The sequence below is a fragment of the Micropterus dolomieu genome, linkage group LG12 (assembly GCF_021292245.1).
Source record: "Micropterus dolomieu isolate WLL.071019.BEF.003 ecotype Adirondacks linkage group LG12, ASM2129224v1, whole genome shotgun sequence".
In the NCBI taxonomy this organism is placed as follows: domain Eukaryota; kingdom Metazoa; phylum Chordata; class Actinopteri; order Centrarchiformes; family Centrarchidae; genus Micropterus; species Micropterus dolomieu.
This window is the reverse complement of record NC_060161.1, coordinates 14,486,960-14,510,025: the sequence shown is the minus strand read 5'-3', so window position 1 is coordinate 14,510,025 and position 23,066 is coordinate 14,486,960. Positions and strand designations below refer to the sequence as shown.

At 40.9% G+C, this 23,066-nt stretch overlaps 1 protein-coding gene across 5 annotated transcripts in view; it reads right to left on the bottom strand.

Moving 5' to 3' along the window:
- mark2b (MAP/microtubule affinity-regulating kinase 2b) overlaps positions 1-23,066 on the bottom strand; it is a 55,834-nt gene that overhangs the window by 21,646 nt on the left and 11,122 nt on the right. For 4 of the 5 annotated variants that reach the window (XM_046063943.1, XM_046063944.1, XM_046063945.1 and 1 more), the window contains exons 2-13: positions 22,641-22,796; positions 12,121-12,288; positions 10,524-10,577; positions 8,335-8,383; positions 8,029-8,094; positions 7,533-7,603; positions 6,256-6,312; positions 4,061-4,297; positions 2,047-2,166; positions 1,032-1,134; positions 739-851; positions 312-350 (exon numbers count right to left, since the gene is read on the bottom strand). In XM_046063943.1, the coding sequence (XP_045919899.1) occupies positions 312-350; positions 739-851; positions 1,032-1,134; positions 2,047-2,166; positions 4,061-4,297; positions 6,256-6,312; positions 7,533-7,603; positions 8,029-8,094; positions 8,335-8,383; positions 10,524-10,577; positions 12,121-12,288; positions 22,641-22,796 (1,233 nt within the window). The remainder of the gene's footprint in view (positions 1-311; positions 351-738; positions 852-1,031; positions 1,135-2,046; positions 2,167-4,060; positions 4,298-6,255; positions 6,313-7,532; positions 7,604-8,028; positions 8,095-8,334; positions 8,384-10,523; positions 10,578-12,120; positions 12,289-22,640; positions 22,797-23,066) is intronic. The other variant, XM_046063947.1, reaches the window with a different exon arrangement.

The following is a 23,066-nucleotide window of genomic DNA, read 5'->3' as shown; positions in this document are numbered from 1 at the left end:
GGATGTAAGTATGCTGGCAGAAGAGCTGCATTTACAGCCGCTGTTAATCTATAGCACCATTCACACATGAAACCCACAACACCGTCAAATTCACGCATCCGGGGAAGGCACTGGCTGCAGTAGTTGATATGTAATGTAGGGTACAATCTACCTAGGTCAAAGCAGATTGAGTGTTTTTGTTCAAAAGCATGAAGTCAGGTCAGTGTTCTTGTGTCACTGGCTGCCGTTGGGAGACCTCAGTATATGTTAGCAGAAGATATGTGTTCTCATTGTACCTTGTGAGGTGGGAAGGGGGCGTTTATGTTGCTTACATCACTTCCTGGCCGGAGCTTGATGCCAATTTCATCCAGCTGAGAAAAAAAAAACAAACAAAAACAAACACAAAGAAATATGAATACGCAAGTACCAGGAGGAGATGCAGAGAGACGGTGTGGTGTGAGCACAACACACACACACAAAAAACTAAAAATACACGGTACTGTTATGAGAATTCTTAAGTGTTTTGAGCATGCACATATGCTGTCAAAATGTATGTTCTGACAGGTTGAATGCTAAATGAAAGTGAAGCCCTCTTTTTTTCTTGTACATAATGATGATCTCACAAGAGCTGGTTAGTTTGACAGTTTACTGTAAAACATCAGTGTAACTATAAGATAAGGGAAGTCCTGCAAACCAATAACAACTGGCACGGTCCTATGTAAATTGAAGGTGTGTGGGTGTGAGAGAGAAACTGTGTACCTCACAGTGCCTCAAGTCCAGTAGCAGATATGCAGCCATCACATCATTGTACTTCTGGTTCACCAGCGAGTCCTGGATCTCCTCCTGAGAGAATCCCATCTGCAGCATCATGTCTGCAAACACAAATCCAGTGTATAATTAGAATGGTGAGCTTCACGCTGGCCCACAATTCTCCTTAAGATAAACGATCCTTGTGTGCGAGTGGAGAAAACGAACATCAGTACTCATGTGTACCTGTGCTTGGGGAAAGCAAGAAACTAATCTATCATTTTTGAGTGTGTTTCTATGCGTACCTGTCCTCCTGGGGTCCTTATAATCTGGCACGGGTTCGATGTAGGGTTTAAGTTCCTCGTCCTCATGGCCCACATTCATCCACCGGTCCCTCATTATCTGCTGCTGGGAGCAAGGCAAACAGACAGATACAGGGAGACAAGATATGTAAAAGACAACAGAGGGGTAAAAAGCAACGAGGAAGGAAAGGTTAAGAAATGAAGGGAGAGGAGAGAAGGTAAAGAGATAAAGCGATGAGTCAAGACAACTCAGCAATGGAAAAGGATGCAGAAGTCAGCTAAAGACAACAAATTGATTTGGCATTATTAATTTGTTTAATCAACTAATCTTGACAATTATTCTGTTTAATCAGAATAGCCAGGTGTATTTTATCTTTAATATGCTAGGTTACACAGATTCAAACAGCATTTGAAGGGTAAAAGTCTAGAATCACAGCATAGCAAAACTGTACCACATCAATCTGTTGCTTAGACGTGTATACGCACTGTACATGAACTTTAAGGTAGGTGTAAATGAAACAGTCACAGGACTGAATTCTAACACTAAAGCTAAAGTCTTCTTTTTGTGTTTTTACAGAGCAGACCGGCACAAGCTACAATTAAGGGTACGTTTTGAATCCAAAATGTTAAAGGAAATCATACGGCAGGTGACACCTGTTACTCAGCGAAAGAGTAATATCTTCCATTCAAAACTAGCCACCTTCAATTACCTTTAGCGCAACTTAATTTAGTAACTTAACTAGTATTTACTTTAGTATGCCTTTAAAAAGCACTTCACACTTCAGCAGCAACAAACTCACATAAAGGATGTGAAGCAAGTCCAGGTATAATACAGTGTAGTCTTGCATGCTGGTTCTACATACACCATTACATTAGCGGATAAACATTTACAGGTTAAGTTATTAGGAGATGAAGAATTGTGGTTTAAGTCTGCAAGTTCTATCAAGTTAAATGTAAGGGGTCCTATATGTGTTTTATTTTGAAAATTATGGTGAGATGCAATGTCAATGCAGTGTACCTCCAGGCTGCCTCTTTTGGAGGGGTTCAGGATGAGGAACTTTTTCAGCAAGTTCTCGCAGTCCGTGGACATGTAGAAAGGAATCCTGTATTTACCACGCAGCACGCGCTCTCTCAGTTCCTGGAGATGGACATGGAAAGTCAACAGCAGACTCTAAAAATCTACCTTCAAACATGCATACAATCCTTTACTCTCGCATCCTTAGATTCGAGACATCTAGATTCTTAGATGTGTAGACTTCACGCCAAACTATTGAAATGTTTCCAACGATTTACTGTGAAGGAAGGTCTTTGAACAATGTTTAATAATAGAGGACTTGACTCTCCATCTCATCAGTATAGTTTAATCTGCACAAGCTGGTTAGTGATTCATAAAGCTACAGTTCTAACACAGTGATGGGTGATGCTATTAAAACTAGGGATGTACACTGTGCTGGACTTTTATAATTTTGAAAATGTTCCATAAAAAGAATGTTGAGTGATTGTTTCTGTCACTCGTTTCTGATAAGGCGATTAAGCTAGCCACACCTACATTTGGAGTTCACTCGTATTCAAGCCATTATGGTAACTGAAACAGACCAAAGCGAGCTGACAGGCAGGTTAGCGACTTTATGCTGTCAGTTACTCTCTTTACAAAAACAAGTGTTGCGGTATGAGAGTCCTACCTGAAGAGAGGCTGTGAAGTCTTCATGTAACGCCATACGAGAACCACATACAACATTATTTATCAAATTAGTTCGTACTTGATGAATTTAGCTCGAGGATAATAATATATAATAATAATAATCCTTATTTGTAGAGAACTTTTCAAAAACAAGTTACAAAGTGCTTTAACAAGTGTAAAGAATAATACAAAAAAAGACATGTGACCATGTCCGGTTTTCAAAATAAGGTATTTCCATACAGTATGGAAATAAATTACTAAATTAAAAACATTATTCATGCACTTCCTGGTATTTTCATTATGTTGATATTAGACTTTCTTCAACTATCATACAATCTAAATGAAACATGATTAATTCAAGATAATGCAGTTGTTAACAAAAGCTCCTTCACTAGGCACAAGTAATCAACATCACATAATATCAACTTCCGCAGCCTTTACCCTCACATTACATTTTAATATTAAACTTATCAACCTTTTAATTGTTACTTGTCCAACTACAAGAGTCTGAATAATCATTATGTATTGAGACACTGAAGGATAAATTAATGTAGTGACAGCTTTAACACTGTTGCGATGTATGTGACAAGCTTTCAAGGAGCTTTTATTGTGAGGCACTGAATATGAATACAAATCTATGAAATTACAAAAGTGTTAAGCCTATATAAAGGCAGATTAATCACTTGAAGAGCTTAAATATTCCCATAAAACTATCTTAACTGCACATTTTGCAAGTTTTGTCAGTGCATCAATTGGACACTTTAAAAAGAAAGAATACATTTTATTGCATTTATTGAGTGACATCAGAAAACAGTGAGGCTCTTATCTGTTAAATCAATAGTAAAACCAGTCATGTAGGTGTTGAATGAAACTACACGCAGCAGGAGGTAGTACACAGCATTTTCAATAGGCCTGGATGGCAGTTTGCAGGCATCTTAATATCAATATCGTCACATTCAATGTTATATCGCCCACCCAAAATGTGTCTGTACTTCCAGAGTGAGTCATATGGGAACTGACTAACTGCACAGTGTTATAGGTGGTATGAATAATTGTGAATAAGTATGGTTCACAGAAAGCACTAAATCCTTTGTCTGAACACTGAACAAAGTGGCAGGTTTCAGTGACTGTTTGGTGCCTCACACCACAAAACCACATTTGAAGGCAAAGTACTTGGGTTGGCATTCAATCACTTTTACACATTCACACTCTCTTTAGTTTAGTTTCTGCATTCTGCAGGACAGAAGGAACCGAAAGCAGCGTGATAAATACTACAACCGCCCACAGAATACAGACATCTGCTTACGTAACGCACATGAACACACAAAACACACTCTCTCCTCTTCCTGACCTTGAGGTTCTGTCCATCGAAAGGCAGCGAGCCGCTGACCAGTGTGTAGAGGATCACCCCCAGGCTCCAGACGTCCACCTCAGGGCCGTCGTACTTCTTGCCCTGGAAGAGCTCCGGGGCAGCGTAGGGCGGGGAGCCGCAGAACGTGTCCAGCTTGTTCCCCAGAGTGAACTCATTACTGAAGCCAAAGTCTGCTATCTTGATGTTCATGTCTGCGTCCAAGAGCAGGTTCTCCGCCTGCAGACAAGGTGTGGGAGAGAAAGAAAAACACAATTATGATGAAGAGCGCAGAAGGGAAACAAGAAAAAAATAAATAAATAAATAAAATAAAACACAAGTACATTTTACATTTACTCATTTTAGCTGACGCTTTTATTAAAAGCGACTTGCGTCAGAGGTTGCACGCCTCTGGAGCAACTAGGGGTTAAGTGTCTTGCTCAGGGATACATTGGCAGTGGAAATTGAACCTGGGTCTCTCACACCAAAGGCATGTGTCTTATCCACTACTCCACCCCCACCCCCACTCCACTCCACCATTAACCTGAAGACAAAATAAACAATCAAGTGCAGTCGAGGCCATTGGTGCAAATATATTCCATGTTCTATTCTTTTTCAAGGACTTAAGATTTGCTTTGTGTGATACTGGTTATGCAATATTTTATTTTTCCACATATGGAACCTCTTTTTCTGCTTCCCTCCCTCAACAGGAAGGTCAAAGCTACACAAAGTATACAGCTAGTTTGCACAGCTGAAAAGTTTGAGTAACAAATAGGTCACCCGGTCATCCAGTAACAAAGATATTCTCTGACACAAGTGAGGATATGAAGATGAAATATTTCACATACAGTCTGAAACACGTTTCTCTGGGAAAACCTCTGCTGGGGGAGAGAGAGGGGTTCCATAGTGATGGCCTCCAAGAAGCACACAATGGGCAAAGTGAAGTGCCACAGTTTATTCCTCTGTGCGTGTGTGTTAAGCCAGGGAAGAAGGAGGCTGGGGTTGCCTAGCAACAGGTGCGCTCTCCTTTTCACTTGCTCTGAATACTTCACCGCTTCTGTGTGTGTGTGAACACACATTAACTACAACACTGACACCATATCTAGACTCTGACCTAAGTAATAAATGAACATCGGCTTCTCTTTTTTTCTTCTTTCTGGGACACAGAGTGGTTTCGGACACATTGTGAAATGCAGACTCATCAAAATATGTTCTTGCAGCGTAGGACCAACTAGAGTTAAGCGTGTGCTGGATTTCACATTACAACCCACAGATCAGAAGTGATTAGGATAATGTGCATCATAATCATGAAAACACTCAAGAAATATCCCATGTTGCCTTTTTTTTTATAAATGTCATCCATCATTACGAAAAAAGTGTAGAAAATTTCAAGACAGTGGTCAAAGCATTGAAAATGTTTATTAATAAAGCCAAAAATAGCCATGACTGGGAAAAACAACTTTGACAGGAGGCGTTCTTGTATGGTAACCGTCTCAGTAATCATGATAATGTCTTGTCTACAGGTCTGTCTGCTGGCACAATAAGAGGATTTACAACTTTGCATAATACAATGAACCAAAATGACCTGGAAGAATCAAAGAAAGGCAGAAAAACTAATGATATGGGGATACACAATACATACGCAGTAGGAGAACACACGTGTGTGTGGGGGGGGTGGGGTTAGCCCCCAGCACTCGAAGAGGGACTTTATATTTTTTTGATTAACCTCTGGGTCGCCTGTTCATGGGGATGGGATTTCATTTCAGAAATTAAAATGCTGTGAAGATTAATGTGGACAGAGACAGAGAGAGAGCGACAGAGAGAGAGCGAGAGAGAGAGCGAGAGAGCGAGAGAGAGAGCGAGAGAGCGAGAGAGAGAGCGAGAGAGAGAGAGCGCGAGAGAGAGAGAGCGCGAGAGAGAGAGAGCGCGAGAGAGAGAGAGCGCGAGAGAGAGAGAGCGCGAGAGAGAGCGAGCGCGAGAGAGAGCGAGCGCGAGAGAGAGCGAGCGCGAGAGAGAGCGAGAGAGAGAGAGCGCGAGAGAGAGAGCGAGAGAGAGAGCGAGAGAGAGAGCGAGAGAGAGTGGGAGAGAGAGTGCGAGAGAGAGTGCGAGAGCGAGAGAGAGAGCGAGAGCGAGAGAGAGTGAGAGAATGCTTGCTTGTGCTTTGACACTCTGTAATTCAATAATGTGTGTGTTCTCACCTTGAGGTCTCTGTGTACTATACACTTCTGATGGCAATACTGCACCGCTGACACAATCTGGAGAGTGAAAAAGTGAGTTAAAGTGAGTGAAGATGGACAGGTTGAAATGGTCATTGACGACACTGAGCTGAGCTCTTCATTGGGATTCCATCATTAGTGATCATGATCAAGTACTAGGGGTTCAATCAATAAAAACATTAATATACAGAATGCACATTGTTTTTTCCATTTAAGCTTTATTTAAAGAGGTGGTATTATGGTTTTTGGCTTTTTCCCTCTCCTTTATTGAGTTATATACCTTTTTTGTGCCTGTAATAGGTTTGCAAAGTGAACAAGCCCAAAGTCCAGCCTAAAGGGAGTTTCCATCTCCCACAGAAAACTCTGCTCTGAAGCTCTGAAAAACTGCCTGAAAACAGCTTGTTTGTAGTCCAGCTGTTTCCCTTTCATCCCTGTGTCGACACTGTGGTCGGCAACATATACAGCTGAAACAAAGCTGTTTACGGTTTGTTTTGTTTTGTTTGTTTGTTTGGGGCGGCTGTGGCTCAGGAGGTAGAGCGGGTTGACCGTTAATCGGAAGGTCGGCAGAAGGTCGGCGGTTCGATCCCTGGCTCCCCCTGATTGCGTGTCGAAGTGTCCTTGGGCAAGATACTGAACCCCGATTTGCCCCTGGCGGCTGTTCCGCCAGTGTATGAATGTGTGTGAATGTTAGTTTCCGTTTGAGCACTTAGGCTCAGTGTATGACTGGTGAATGCAGATGTAGTGTAAAAGCGCTTTGAGTGGTCGAAAAGACTAGAAAGGCGCTATACAAGTACGGAGCATTTACATTTACGGGCTTCTCGCTGACCCGCCCTTCTTTGCTTCGGATTGGCTAGTAGTCCTTAACTTGGAACTGCGCATGTGCAACTCCCAACAAAGAGCATAATACCACCTCTTTAAACAATTGACATAGGCTATTTTCACAGCACAACCCCCAAATAAATTAAGTATTTATTGATAAATTGATAAATTAGACAAATATTACTTTTACTACTTTTTAATCTAAAATCAATATATATATATATGTCCTTCAAAATTGTTGCTTCTGCTCCCACTCCACCTATTGTTATTCAACACATGATCCCAAAGTTATAGAACTGCACAGGGGCAACATACTTTTAATCTCGGTCCAACATGCCTTTAAACAGCAGAAGCATTTACACAAATACATAAAACTACACACATAAATATGCATTCTCTCTAACACACACACACACACACACACACACACACACACACACCTGTCTGAATTTGGCACGGGCTTCTTTCTCCTTCATCCTGCCATGGGCAACCAAGTAATCGAAGACCTCTCCTGGGAGACAAGAGAAAGAGGAGAAGAACAGATTTCGTGTTGGAACCGGATATGTGTCTCCTTAAAGCAAGAGAGTTGGGTCAATGGGACAATGAACCAAGTACTGCTGTTTAAAAACAGTTTGGACAATGAGCTAAAGGTGCAATTACAATAAGGACTTACCCAAAATCTTAAATACAGGCTATTTTTAAAATGTAAAATGTCAGTAATTGTCAATGCAAATGGCAATACATCTGGTAACTAAACAAAAAACCTAAACAAATCAAACAAAAACAGGATATTTCTCATAACAGTTTGGACAAACTACTTACAAAAGAGTCTGCACAAAAAGAGGGGCAGTAGAATTTTTATTTGGAAACCATTTGAGTCTAACATACAGAGTGCCAAGCCTCAGGGGGAATGATTTCACAGTGACACGCACTTACCTCCACTAGCGTACTCCATTACCAGGTACAAAGTCTTCTCTGTCTCTATCACCTCAAAGAGCTTGACTGGAGGTGGAGAGAGAAAGGCAAAGACAGCGGATTGGAGGGGGTAGGAAAGGCAAGTGGAAATAGTGGTGTGTTCAAAAAGAAATGGCCAGGGCAGCAAGAGTGAAAGCAAAAATAAGGAGATTAGAGCGAGAAATTATTATTATGATATGGCTTGAATACATGACCTTGAAACAGCAATTAAATCTTGTTCTCAGTGAGTGACAACAGAGCGGAAACTCCTGTTTCAGTGTGACTCACCTATGTTGGGGTGATTCAACATCTTCATGATCCTCACTTCTCGGAAGAGCTACGGGAAACAAGCCACACAGAGTGCTGGGTCAAATACGCTGGCATTTAGGTTGGTGCTGCTGTCAGTGTCAATGTGTATTTTTGTGTTGAGTTACATTTATTTATTTATTGATATTAATTTGCACAAGAACCTGTAGAAACAGGTTCTTGTGCAATTTAATATCAACTGATTTTGCATGGATGAGCCCGTAAGAACTGTAATTTCTTGTGCCATTGCAAAGGCTCCAGAATAAATATTTGTAGTGTGTGAAAGGACACTGAAAACACAAATATTCACTTCCTGTTTATGAGCATGGGGGTCAAGTTACAAGAAAGAAAACAAAAACAAATGTGCTCAGTGATGACATACCAGAGTTTCAAGAAATACTGGTTAAAATCCAGTCTGGCATTCAGGATTTCAGAGTTAAATAAACAATGTCTTCAGCTGTTTGTAAACTCTTACATGATATGTCAAAGTACTGCATACAAAGTCTTAATTCATCCTAAGTCTTGCAAAAGATATCCGTCCTCTTTCTGTGGTAAAGGTATGAAGGGACGTTTTTCACTATGTATGTATGTTAAATCAAAACCTTAAAGCTGGATTTATGCTTTGAGGTGTAGCCAAACCGGCTATGTGCTCAGGCTGCGCAGCTACGCAGAAACTCTGTAACGTACAACCACATATCTGGCCTACAAGATTGGACTGCCGATATTCTTAGTTTTTCTTAGCGTCAAAAAGAAATCCCATGACAAGTCAAAAACTAATTTTGAAATAGGTCCTTTGCGTCCAAAAATGATTAAAAACACATCAATCTGCTGCACTCTGCGTGATGAGTTCCTTTGTTACCATAAACATGGGAAGATCTGTGGCTGAAAATGGCCCAACAAATACACTACACATATTTTAGTAACATTTGATTAAAAAAACTATAGTGCACGGGCTTTTTAACAATTTCACCCATTTTTTTTAAGGTTTAGATCTTCAGTAGAAATGAATAGGCTTGGACTGCGTGCCACCAACATGGTATGAAATACATTAAGTATTTAGATGGACTAATGCATTGTTGGTTTTGGTCTTTACATCGGGTTTGTTGACAATGAAAAAACTAGAATTACCATTACAGTGCTAGTTATTGTTTACTCACTGTGTCGTCCCTGTCGTGTGTGAAATCTGGCATCGCCTAATTCATTCTTAAATTATGGCTGAAAAACTATTTGGAGGTCACAATGACCTTTGAGTCAAAACAGTGATGTTTGACCTTTTGGGTAGAAAATGACATCACATTGTTGTATCACATTAAACATCTGTGTGAAATTTTGTCATAATTACCACATCAATTCTTGGGTTATGGTCAGAAACGTTTTAATCAAGGTCATTTTGAGATGACAGTGACCCTGACCTTTGACCACCAAATTTTAATCAGTTCATCCTCAAGTCCAAGTGGACGTTTGTGCCAAATATGAGGAAATTCCCTCAAGGCATTCCTGAGATATCGCGTTCACAAGAAGGGGACAGACGGACAACCTGAGAACATAATGCCTCCGACCGTGGCCATTGCCTGTACGGAGGCATTTCAACTAAATCTTTTAAGACCTAGTAAAGTATAATATCATGACTTCCCTGCCAATTCTGGTCCTGGTGCACATGGATTTGCAGGCGTCTACAGGGTGTGTGAGTGTTAGCATTTATCGCTAGATTTCTAAATTGGCCCTGTCAGTGTCTTCACCATGTCTTAACATTTTCTTGCCATGTGCTTTGTGTGTCTACATTTGCACACCAGTGTGTATCCTATGCCTTATGTCTGCAGATGCATGAGTGTCTGGTGTGTGTGTGTGTGTGTGTGTGTGTGTGTGTAAGGACACACGGTTAGAGAGTGTGCGTGTAAGTGGACAGACCCCACCCTGCCACGATCAAAAGAAGTAATTGCAGCTTGTTTCCTGTAATTAAAACTCTCTCTGAAAACTAGACCACTTCAGAAAGACTGACAGAGAGAGGGGGGGGGGGGGGGGGGGGGGGGGGGGGGGGGGGGGGAGCTAAAGAGAGAACGGCACGTGGGGCAAGAAGAGTGACTTGAAAATGACTTCCGAGAAATAAGATAAGGACTGAGGTTTGAATTTTGTGCCTGTATTTGTGTGTGAAGGAGGAAAGCGAGACCCACCTTCTGCAAACTGGAGGAGTTGAGCTGTGTCTTATCAATGATCTTTACAGCCACCTAGGAACAAAACAAGAACGTGATCATTTATTATTTCACTTTTATTCATTAATTACACTTGCTGCAGTGGCTTTGATGCATCTCACTCACACAAACCTGAACTGCTAGAGCCTGTTACCACAGCGCACGCGCACACGCACACACACACACAGAACAATACAATCTCACAGCATTAAGTGATAAACACACAATCACAGCAGGTGACAGTTGCATAATAGGGCAGTACACAGACAGGGACACACACACAGAGCTGAAGCATGGTTTATACCCATGCAGTAATGAGGTCTGTAGTTCATAATCCCACAGTGGAGACCGACAAGGGAGGCAGAGAGAGAGATAAATCACAGCAAGGGAAAGAGACAAATAAGGAGAAGAGAAAAATAAAAATGGAAAAACAGACAGATGGGAGAGATTCAAAGTGAGAGATGTATGAAAAAAAAGGTATGAAACAGAACAAAAAAGAAGAAAAAAGAGACAGAATTATCTCTAACAAGGAAACAGAAAAGGGAAATCTACTTCTCTCTCCCCTTTTCTCTCTCTTTGTCTTTGACCATCAACTAACTCCTTTCTTCCTCTCCTCTTTCTGGTTGTGCTTGTCAGTCTGTGTCTTTCATGCCCTCTGACTCTCCCTTGTTTTCTTTGTGTGTGTGTGTGTGCCAGCGAGTCACATGGAGTGTTATCAGGGTGTCAGGCACAGGGCTGTCACACATTGACAGAGCCCGCCCACCCCTCTCTGGCTCCCTCTCGCACAGACCAAGCGGTGGCTTGACTGGGCCTCAGACAGAGCCCAGCATGGGCTCACTGCAGACGCAGCTTTTCCCTTAAAGGGGCAGACCACCACGTTACATCACATCTGGAATTCACAGTAAGCCCGAGACATTTAGGCTTCTCTGTTCAAGCTGACAATGGTGATCTAATCTCCTGTAGCAGATGTACAGTCTCCAAAGCCATGCGAGCCCAGGATCAGACCAGACCGATCTGTAGCACAGAGTGAACCCTCCCCTATCTTCAGCAACCAGGAGGGAAGATTAACGTTTAGACATCAGCTAAACATTGATACGCTACTTTTTACCATCTTGGCTAGTTAAAAAAAAAACAAAAAAACTAAGGCTTCTTTTGTAATCAGAATACTTTTTGGTGATTTGGTCTCTGGCTAAAAAAATGCGGTCTTTGGTAAACAAAAGTGGTCAGGTTTCCTCACCTGCAAACTACTTCTCATGGTAATTTCCCTTGGTTTTAAGTGGGAGAGTCAAAGCAGTTTGGTGATAGATTTACTTACTTTGCTAAACAAAAACATGTTTCTATATTTCTTCCTCTTAAATAGGCCTTCTTGGTTTTGCTGGTGTTTTTTACTGAAACACTGAGCAAACAGTTTCTAGTTAAATAAAGAGTCAATAGTAAAGATTTACTCCAGAATGTGACTCAAGTGGCTAAAAAAATACATAAAATGAAGTTCAGAAAGTCAGGGCAGCTCTGTAAGAGAAACCAAAGGACAGATTAAAGCTTTTAGTCCAATCTAGCGTGTGTACGTAAGCATGCCTACCTCTTTTCCGGTGAGGACGTGTCGTGCCAGTTTGACCTTGGCGAAGTTGCCTTTGCCGATGGTTTTTAGCAACCGATAGTTACCAATATGTGGCTGGTCATCTGATGTGGTCGTGGAGAAGGAATTCCGACATCGCGGCATGCTGGAGCGGCCAGATGACTTGGACTCCTGAGAAGAGAGACGGCATAGTAAGCATAAGTGAACATGATGACTTGAAGGGAGAAGCTTATAAGGACAGATATGTTTCTAACAAAGCCTTTGATTTCATGTTCAATTCATCTTTAGTGTCCCTTAAGAGGAATCAAAAGAAACAGAGGTTCGGTATCTCTCACACACCTTGTCAACAAGAGAGACAATGCTTTTAAAGTAACACAATCTCATTCAAATTCTTGTTTTAACATCAAACTATGTGGAAATTCATCTGCTAACTATGAAGTAAATTAAACCAAATATATTTAATACATTACAAATAGTGGAAAAGGAACTTCATTGAAAACACTCCACATACAAATGTATGTAGGTTTAAAATGCACATTACCCAAAAAAAGTATAACTCGCCATTGCACACAGTTTTCAATTTAAAAAACTATCAAATTTAAATTGACTTAAGTGTCCAAATCTACTGGCAGTATATACCAGATTATACTTGCCCGAAATCCTTTAGTTTTTAATATGGATTAGAAATAGTCAGGAGAGAAGTGGTATAGAGCTACTGCTGCACTTCCACACATCTAATAGATGTAACAAGATGTGCATTATAATCTGGTGGAAAGATTAAGATAGAGACTTTGAACGGACAGCCAATATTGATCAGGGCCTCCCAAGCTTCTGCAGCGGGTAAGTAACAGTTATAAAGCGGGCTGGACTTTGTTAAAGAAAAGTGTCTTTCATCACTCAAACTTTACAAATAAACAAAGATTTTCAAACCCTATCTAAAGCTGTTATTGGAAGCTGCACTCTAATTTGACAGCCATAATCACAATTTGGGGGTAAAAAAAACACAAGTCCATTGGTTAATACATAGAAAGCTGTGAATAACTGGGAGCAAAAGCTTTGATTACAAATAAATGAAGCAAGGACAGTGATCTTAGTCTTGCTTGACCTATTTTCACTGTTGTACACTGTAGCCAGTCAAAGCTACACAGATACGTAGTATAATCATATTGGGCTTCAGACGAAATCAAGATTTAAAATAATATTTTACCCATGCTTCTATCTGTGACTCTAATTGAACCAAAGACCTAATAGGCAAGTCCTGCCACTCGGCTGCCATCTTCCGAAATAACTGCCCGCAGGTGTTAACCTGCAGGCAGGTGTTAACCTGCGGGCAGTTATTTCGGACTAATAAGACGAAGGCTTTATTAAAATTAATAGGGACAGAGCGGTAACTGCACTTGTCACCTGGACAGTATGTATAGAATCAGCAGTAAAATCTGATAAAAAAAACATTGAAAACATTTGATGACTTTGCCCTAAAGTAAGGCATAAAAAGCATTTTTCTCCACCAGTTAAACGTCTACTACGCATGCATCACTACAACCACGCCCTTACACTATTGGAGCCACCCGATTGGTCTAATGTGTTTCCCGGCTCTGCTGTTAAAAGCAGACGACTGGTGCTTTAACAGGAGGGGGGGGGGGATACCCGCCATCTTTGGCGTTACAGGCTTTTCCTGCGGAGTTGTATTCAGGATTCTTTACGTACCGTGTTAGAGTTAATTTGTCTTTATATGGAAGTGTGGAGTAAAATTGCTTCAGTTCATCTTACAGCAGACAGATGAATCATACATACACCCACAAAAAGAAAACAAAACCTTGCTGTGCTGGCAAGTTTTGCATGGTTGGCAACTGAGATTGTGTTTCAACTCCAGGAAAGGGTCACAGCAATTGTGTGTGTGTGTGTGTGTGTGTGTGTGTGTGTGTGTGTGTGTGTGTGATCTGAGCGGACAGGTGACAGGGATCAGGGTCAGAGGAGAGGACGACTGGCTCCAGGGTGACGAGACGCAAACACACATGGGCTGTGTGACACAAACACACACACACACACACACACACACAGATACAAGAATACACCCTGGTACGGGGCACACTGACGTGCACGTGGGTATACACGGCGGCATAAAATCACACACACCTCGCGGAGATTTGACACCAATGAGTGAGACGGTCCAGTGAAATTCACACTGCTGGTGCGGAGTGAAGAGGTACGCACAAATCATCTCTTTCTCTTTTTCTCTCCCTCCAACACCGACTAGTCATTTTATTCAGCTAATTAGCGCTCTTTAGTTTGAACAAATTAGAGGCTCGCTCTGTGTTGCAAATTACCCACAGACCGCATTTTTATCAACATCTTCCTCCCTCCGTTACCATATATTGGGCTATGGGAAACAAGGCCAACCATGATTACTTCATTGTGTTTGTGTATTTCTTGCTCCAGATGGTATGATCTAATGTCTGCGTCCCCCGTCTCCCCCGCCATATCCTCATGCTGACAGTGCAGACCTGAATAAAGTTTAATAGGCCAGATTAAGCTTTAGCACAAGAGGGGGAACTGGGATTAAAAACAAATGACAGTTACATTAAACCCAGAGGACAGAAGAAGGGCCTTACGTGGCATTGTGTGAGGGGGATGCAAATTATTATTTTTTTTAGGATCTTGTGGGAGAGGGAGACATTATGTCATTGGGGACACTATTCGAGACAATGAGACCCAATCTGACCGTATAAAGCACATTTCTAGATCAGCTGTGCTCACAGAGGTCTAACGTGATCTCCCTCTGTCACTTCTTCAGCTCTGCACGGATCTCGCTTGTGAGGGAGATATACAAGCAACAAAGTTTAAGTTTAAGTTTCCTTTATATTTATACACAGATCAAGCAAAATAGGTTATTGTACTTTTAAAAATGTATGTAACCTTAAGCAAGCCTGACAGATGCTTAGGTATAGTTGTTACTGCTATTGGAAAGAGCAGAGTAGTAATGCTAGAAAACTGGCATAAGAAATGGAACATGTATGAAAAGCAGGTTACAGCTGTGTTTTTGCAATAACCTGATTTCTTAAACTTCATGTAAATGAGAAACTTTAAAACTTCGGTAATCGCAGTATGTGAGTAGGGAAACCTGATTTCCCCTGTTAAATTTTGGAGAAAGACATTTCTTGGCCATGTAGTGAGGCATCCTCATTTTCAAAAGCTTTTAATTTATTGTCTGACCAAAAGTGAAGCTGACACAAAGAAGCCTCTAGCTAAGTCTAGATAAGTCTGTTTCCACCACTGGACATTTGACTATTTATAAAATAAAATAGCAGAACTTTAAAATGAGTACTTTTAGGCAGCAGGACTTCTGTCTTATCCTGTTGTAGCTCTTTGAGAGGGGAAAATGTAGGAGATTATGAGGTTAATGTAGAACAATTGAACTTTGGAAATCTTAAATGTTGCCGACTACACTGTGGTCTCCTTGATTTTGAATCATAAATGTCAAACATGTCTCATATTTACTATTCAAAATACTGTAGTGTAAAAGGAACAGAGATGGACTGCCATAATAGCTATTGACAGCGAGCTGACTGAGAATGTCTCCAAGCGTATGTTGTGTACTTAATGCGCTGATAAATGTATAAGCCACTGAATCGTCTTATGATTAAAATAATTAAAGTCGGTTAGTCTGTTATGTCTGTGGTATCCCACAAAAACCCTCTAGTATGCACCAGAAGTAAGTAAATGGTTCTCAGACAGAAACACAACCAGCTAACCAGAGCTGTAGAACATGTACAACAACTCACATGAAGGTCAGCAGACAGAAACTTTCCGTCTTTGGTTAACTAGTGCGTTAATAGATCATCCCGCGGCTAAACTTTTAATTAAGAGTCTACTGACATTTTTTGGGAGCGTTGTACAAAAGACAAGCTAAATTTCAAGCGTGTTTCCTCTGACTTCTGTCCCTCTTCCACAGCCCTCAACTCTTTAGTCTTCCTTCGCTCCTATCCTCTTTCATGTCCGACTATTTTTGTCTTCTGATTCTTCCTTCATTTTTGGGCAGCTGCAGGCCAAGCAAAGCCCCCCTCCCCAACACACACACACACACACCTCTCTCTCCCCTCAGTTATAATTATAGATGTGTTGGAGGACAATCAGTGACATCACTGTTTTGTTCTCACATTACTCTCTGATGCTGCTTGTGACTCATGAATACTGACTTGCAATTGCAAGCACACACAGTTTAGCAAAGAATTCACTTACCTAAGATTTTAAGAGAGAATAAGAGAATATACAACTTGAATTTTTCAAATGACGTTTTGTGCAGATCTAACAGCAGGCTAACATTCAACATAAAACTGTGAATATTAAAAGGAAAAGCTTCTGCTCCAATCAAATTCTCTCTCTGTTAAATCCTTATGTTTCGATTGCTTTCCAAACGGCTTGCCAACAAAGAATCGACCAGGGACTACTAAAGACAGAGCAGTCTGCCCACACAGGGATAATGGATGGGCAGCAACCCGGCATATCTCCTGCTAGCTTATGTTACTCTTATGTTTCTAGGCCAAAACTCCACTTTTACAGAATCACGTTTCCTATTTCTATTAAATGATGCATTTTTGCTGATGACAATGCAAGAAATCATGAAGTTTGATGATTGAAATCATGACAAACAATTCCATTATCTGATCAGATATTTCTGATCTCCCGGCCTGATTTGCTGCTGGTTTCTACAACAATCATCATTCAACGGCCAATAAAGCGAAGCACAATTTGCCTGGAACAAGAGTTCCTCTGCGGGGTAAGTCCTTGTTGTTCTTTGCCTACTGTGTGGAGAGAAACCATTAGTATAGTGTTTATATCCAACCCTACAATTCAGACACCCTCCCAACACACACACACACACGAAAACTCCCTGACAAGATGTTTGCAGCTGAGAGCCATTTGCTGCCACCCTGCAAACACAAGCATGTGCACATGACCAAAACACAAACACACACAAAGCAGTAATTCAGTAATGTTAATCCAAGCCAGTACTGGTTGTGTTTTGACTCAAGCCTCATTATCACTGACCTTTACTAATCGGAGTTCCGGGAGGAAGCCACTCAGATACAACCAGATGGAATTCTACACAGTACGGTTCAGAAAATAACCCTGAAGAGTGTCGCATCAAGAGTGTACCGCTCTACCCAAACGCAAGATAGGCAAACATTAACAGGTGAGGGGCAAATTAGGGGTAAAATAGGAGAGAAGGACTTAGAAACTCCATTTACTTAAACCCTTTAGGACATTGTAAAAAAGAAAGTGCTCTCTTCTTCCATACTTACTGCCTTGCCAGATCATCCTGATCAATTATCAACTATAATCTGATCAGGCTTCCAGGTTTTTAATCTGCTTGTTTTTTTTTTTTTTTTTACTACTGAGGCGACTGCCTCACCTTACCTCATTCTGCAGTCACAATAGAAAATCCCATTTATTGTTTACTCAGTTGGGCCTTATTAGTGTAGCAGAGTTGTTTTTAGTGAGAGACAGCAAAATGAGAAACCATTTTTGTATGTGCTTTTAATTTGTGAAATATGGGGTATAATTTCTCAGACCCATTATTACTCCAGTGCTTCCCCTATATTAATTATGAAACCGCTGCTAAAATTTCACACCATCATTAATATCAATGGGCTAATGATTTTCACTCGCACACTGTGCTAGCACAATAACACGCTTGGCTAGCTCCGTCTCCTCATTCTTCAAAGGACATCTACTTGAAAGGTGCTGTTAAAGGGGGAAATGTAGCTCCTTTAAGGAATAGGGCCGTGCGGAGACAGTGTTCGGTTGAGAGAAAGAGAGCGAGTGGAGCAGAGGAAAAGATTAGCAGTAGAGTGTAGGTTACTGTGCGTCACTGAATAAATGCTGCAGCTTTTATTAACTGTCTGTCTGTTGTTTCCCAACTACTTGAAATATGAAGGCGGTTAGCGCTAGCGCACATGTCCCCTTCCCCTGTGGAAGCTGAGCAGGAAAGCCCAACAGTGGGGGAGACTGGGGACAGTTGCAACCTTTTTGGATTTCTCTCAGTTACTCGGAAACTTTTTGGACTAGACTAAGCAAATTTTAATAAATTAAACTTACATCTGTCTGCTAATTACCCATCCCATTTAAAGATTAATACATACGACATATCATTCACAATATTTATTTGAATGAAGAAAGTCAGATTTTGTTGGGGTAGGTTTCAATATGATCAGGGACAGTTGCAGCATGTTAAGAATACATTAAATTGCACAAATTAAAGTTTGCTTTTTGTCTCAATAAGCAAAATTTAAAGTAAGATTTTCTTGGGGGTGTAGTCACAAACACCCACCAAATACATGCACTTAAGTCTCCCACAAACGCTGGGAAAACGATGAATTTATAAACTTTTCTGAAACGGCCGCTGAAAACAATTATGGGGGAAACACTGTACTCCAATTATCCACAATTAAAATATGATGACTTCTTCGCTAATTTTATCAACCAACAAACTGATGGCTCATTGGCAGCTTTTATAAGTTGTTTATGCAGATCGCTTTTATACACCACATAACAACCTTGTGTTAAAAATTAAATGTAATCACATGGTTCCCCCTGATTTGAAATCATTAACTACAATTGAGGTACTCTGTCCCTTCCTGTCCAGGGACAACTTCAGTTTTGACAGCCAGCAAGAATATACCTAAGCACTACACATATGCATTTCAGACGGATAAGTGAAGTAATTGCTGAAAACCGACAACCCTGGGGCGACCACGTAATTCAATTTAAGAGTACCAAGCTTCAAACCAATTTATGAGGTTAAACTAGAGGTCTTAACACCTGCACACTGCCAGAGACGGTTTCCCCCATTTGATATTACATTATGTGCAATGTTTGTTAATCAAGATCATCTCCCTAATAAAAGCAGGAATCTCTGTGAGTGTGTGTGTTTAGATTTCAATTATGTCAAAAACCCTTCATCCAATCGACCTCACACGTGGCTGTGAGTTGCTGTGGACCCAAGCGAGTGCGATGTTGCATTTGGTGCAACTTGGACAAGCGACATGTTCAGAATCAATAAACTTTTAATAAACTCCAGTACAGCACGAGCAGCTCCACTCTGCAACAGCGAAAGTGGGGTACACTCACAGGGATGGGGCTTATATGCTCCAATGTAGGGCTGCAGGTAACGATGATTTTAGTACCGGAAGCTTCTATTGATTATTTTAACGATTCATCGAGGCGTAGTTTAAGGAGTACTTTTGGTTGGCGGCGGTTTCTTCTTCTTCGTCCCTTGCTATTCTTCCTCCACTTTGCAAACAGCGGCATCATAATCACGTCGTGTTCACACAGCGTAAGAGCGATGTGCGACAGTAATGAATGTCCGTACAAAACAGTGTGCCATATAGTTATATGGATTAAACCAGGGGTTTTCAAAGTGTGAGGTGGACCTCCCTAGGGAGGCTCCAAACAGTTTCAGGGGAGGCTCAGTGAGTGGAAATTAAACAATATTACATTACTTATTGCATTAGTTATCAAAAGGAGATCATACAGAATAGTCTACATGTGTGAGAGTTCAGAGATACAGAAGTTTTGGGGAACAGTTTCCCCCCATTAGAATCAGAAACTAATAAATGGCTTAGGACAGACCTTTTTTAAAACTATTTGGTGTAGTCAGAAGTTGTCAAACAGCAATATTAGGCTATTTTGGCTCAAATATTGAGTGTCTATGGGATAAGATAATATAATCATGATCTCAGACATCCAGAATTGAGTGAAATTTACCAAGTAAATTGAAAAAGGGGGGGGGGGGGGGGGGGGGGGGTTCCCAAGCTTTGTCTCAGGAGAAGCCTGCAGACTTTGAAAACCCCTGAATTAAACGAAGTCAAGATTTGCGTCGATGCATTTTAGTAATCGATTTAATCGATGAACAGCCCTACTCCGATGTCGTAGTGGATTGTTGAAACAGTGTTTTTGTCATCACGCAGGTTAGAAACGAATGTGTTGAAACAGAGTTGTAAGACTTTTATGCAGTTCTAAGGAAGCGCTTAATTTGTCCGCCATTGTTGTGTTGTTTCAGTGTTATTAATGCTGTAGGTGAAACCAATGTGAGATGCATATTTTGAACAAGCACTGCACTTTCAAAAGCACAGGGAGGCGTCACATTGGGCAGTGCACTAGTTATTTTAATTCATAACTAATAATGTTAACAATACAGTCAGAATTATTAAAAACACTGTGCTAAATAAAGATAGTGATTAATCACAAAAAACATGAGAATAATAATAGTTATTTCTCTACAGGAGGCTTGGTAACGTCAACACAGCAGCAGTAATAGCAGTTTATCAAACAGCCACTTGAGGCCGGCTACAAAGGTGGATCAATCCCCACAGAGCTCCATGTTAAAATACTCAACTTTACAGCAGAAATAAACATGTTTACAGCATGATACAAAAAAACTTTTGGTCTCTAGCTAACTTCCATGTTAATGACAACTGTGCAGGGATCAATCTTTATATACTTCACCCATTTAAATTATATTAAGATTTAAAGTTAGGCTTAATTAAGGCCGCTCTGTGACAGGTGGGAGTGCATTCAGGTGGCTAGCCGCCATGTGATCCAGAAACCAGGCTTCATTGGGCCCGGCTCAGCTCCACTTCTTTGCCCATTTTTGGATTAGTCAGAGTCAGGCAGTACCAAGATGGACCAAGACCCACACTGACAACTGACAACACCTCTTCATAAAAGTGTGACGTCCAGGAGATAAAGTCCATGTTTTATAAAGTCTATGCTTTTAAAGTGCTTTTTTCACACTGTGCTGTTACTGAATTTAAATCAGATCTCGGCATGGTATGTGGAGGATAATGGTGGAACTGAAAAGGTTTTGGCCACTTACAATGACACGCAGTCCTAATCGGAGGCATGTACATCCCAAGGAGAAAAAAAAGACACGCTGCTGTAAGCTCACTATCTGGCCTGCAGGGTGCCTTCAAACAACTAATTTGACATGTAATCAGCTGGGGAATGTGTTGTTAACCACCTAACAAACCACCTGCTGTAATTAGAGCATGATTCATTAACTACACTTATCCCAATTAATTTTGCTTATTAATTAATTAATCCTGTCCAAACGGGTTTAAACTTAAAGGTGGTATCTGGTTTATAAAATAAAAACACATCTGAAAAGGGATTATATGTAAGTTTTTCAATGAAATTAATGAATGGGTTCAAAACTCACTTAGAAATGAAGCACACGCCTATTAATGTGGGGACTCTGGGTCGGATTCAGCCGTGTATGCGCTCCAGAGCCTCTCTCATACTACAGCGACAACATGGCAGCTAACGACATGCAGTCCACTAACACCATTAAACAACCGGCTCACGGCAAAACACAGGTTCCACGTAAGGATACAAAACAACTATAATATTTTTTGTGCTGAATCCCATCAGACCGGATGGGAGATGATGTCAGGTTCAGATGATGTCGAGTAAGAACAAACTGAGCATTAGCAAAGCTGGAGAAACACAGACATAGTCACGTTAGCTTCTATCTAATCTTAAAACCGCACCGCTAGTGTCCCCTGGAAACTCCACAATGCCCCTTGAAGCTTTACTTTCTGCCTTATAAAAAGTGTTCTCCACCAGCATCATTGAAAGCAGCACTGCTGTTCCACTCATGCACTACTTGTGATTCGATTCAAGATTTATAATGTAATTTTCATTATTTCTGTGTCGAGCATGCTAAACTGAGGCAGTATAACACAGATGGCCCTATGAGAAATACTGATGAGATTTTTTTGCCTCAAAATAAAACTTTTAAAGAGAAATACGTGATTATTTTTATATTATATCAATTTAATGCAATCCAATATTTAAAGGAGACCTATTAAACTGCTTTTCCTCCTGTATGGCATCTTTGCATGATTCAAAGTTCAAAAAAATATTATCTTACACTGACTCTTCATGTAGGGCTTCATTTCAGCCTCTGTGTGAAAAAAGCTACAAACGCTCCTGTCTATGTGAGGCCCCACCTCTCAAACCCAACTGTCATTTGATTGGCCAAGACCTTAAGCATTTTACCAGGCTGTTGTTGCTGGGCAGAACAGGCTGACTGAGCTGTTGCTGGGCCTAGCTATGAGAGCACATGACCATATATGGAACATCAGCTCCTCTGGCTCCCTATTACATAGAACGGAGCCCTTGGTAGAAAAAGTAGTTCAAAACTGAGTGTTCAGAACAGGAGGAAATCTGAGGATTTTACTCACAGGGATTCTTTTAAATACCATAACCTCATTTTTGAATATTTGGCCATGTTTAACATGAACATCCAACAGTATAGATAAGTCATAAAATGTGCTAAAGCATAATAGGTCTCCTTTAAAGAAGCCCTCCATTTCTACTTGCCAACCAAAGCTATATGTGGAACAAACAAACAAACTCAGGACAAACAGGGACTTTATCGGATACATGACAACCACACACAAAAGCTGCTGCATTATACTGAAATTTGTGGGTGGGAGGACACACACACACACACATACCCCTCCCGACTTGAGGTCGTGATGGCTGTGTTGCCATGGAGATTTGTCGCACCCTGAATCCTGCCCTCTGTCTCGATGTTGGTTTGTATCTCTTTCATCCCTCCTTCCTTTTCTCTTGCTCCCTCCGTCTTCGCGGTGATTCCTTTTTTCCCGGCTCTGCAATTCATATGTTTAAACTTCTATTTATACTCCTCTTTAATGCCAAGATGGCTTTCCCAAAGAAAAAAAAGGGAGAGTCCTTAAACGGGAGCATGTAATGCGCAGAATCCTGATATTACCATACAGTGGCATATCTGCAGATGGTAAAAAACTGGATCTACCATAGTAGTTCTCTCTTTAATGACCACATTTTGCTTGCTATATCAGAGTTTTTCCAGGCTCAGAAGGGGCCTTTGGGGGCTGACTTTGCACGATAGTAAGCATGAT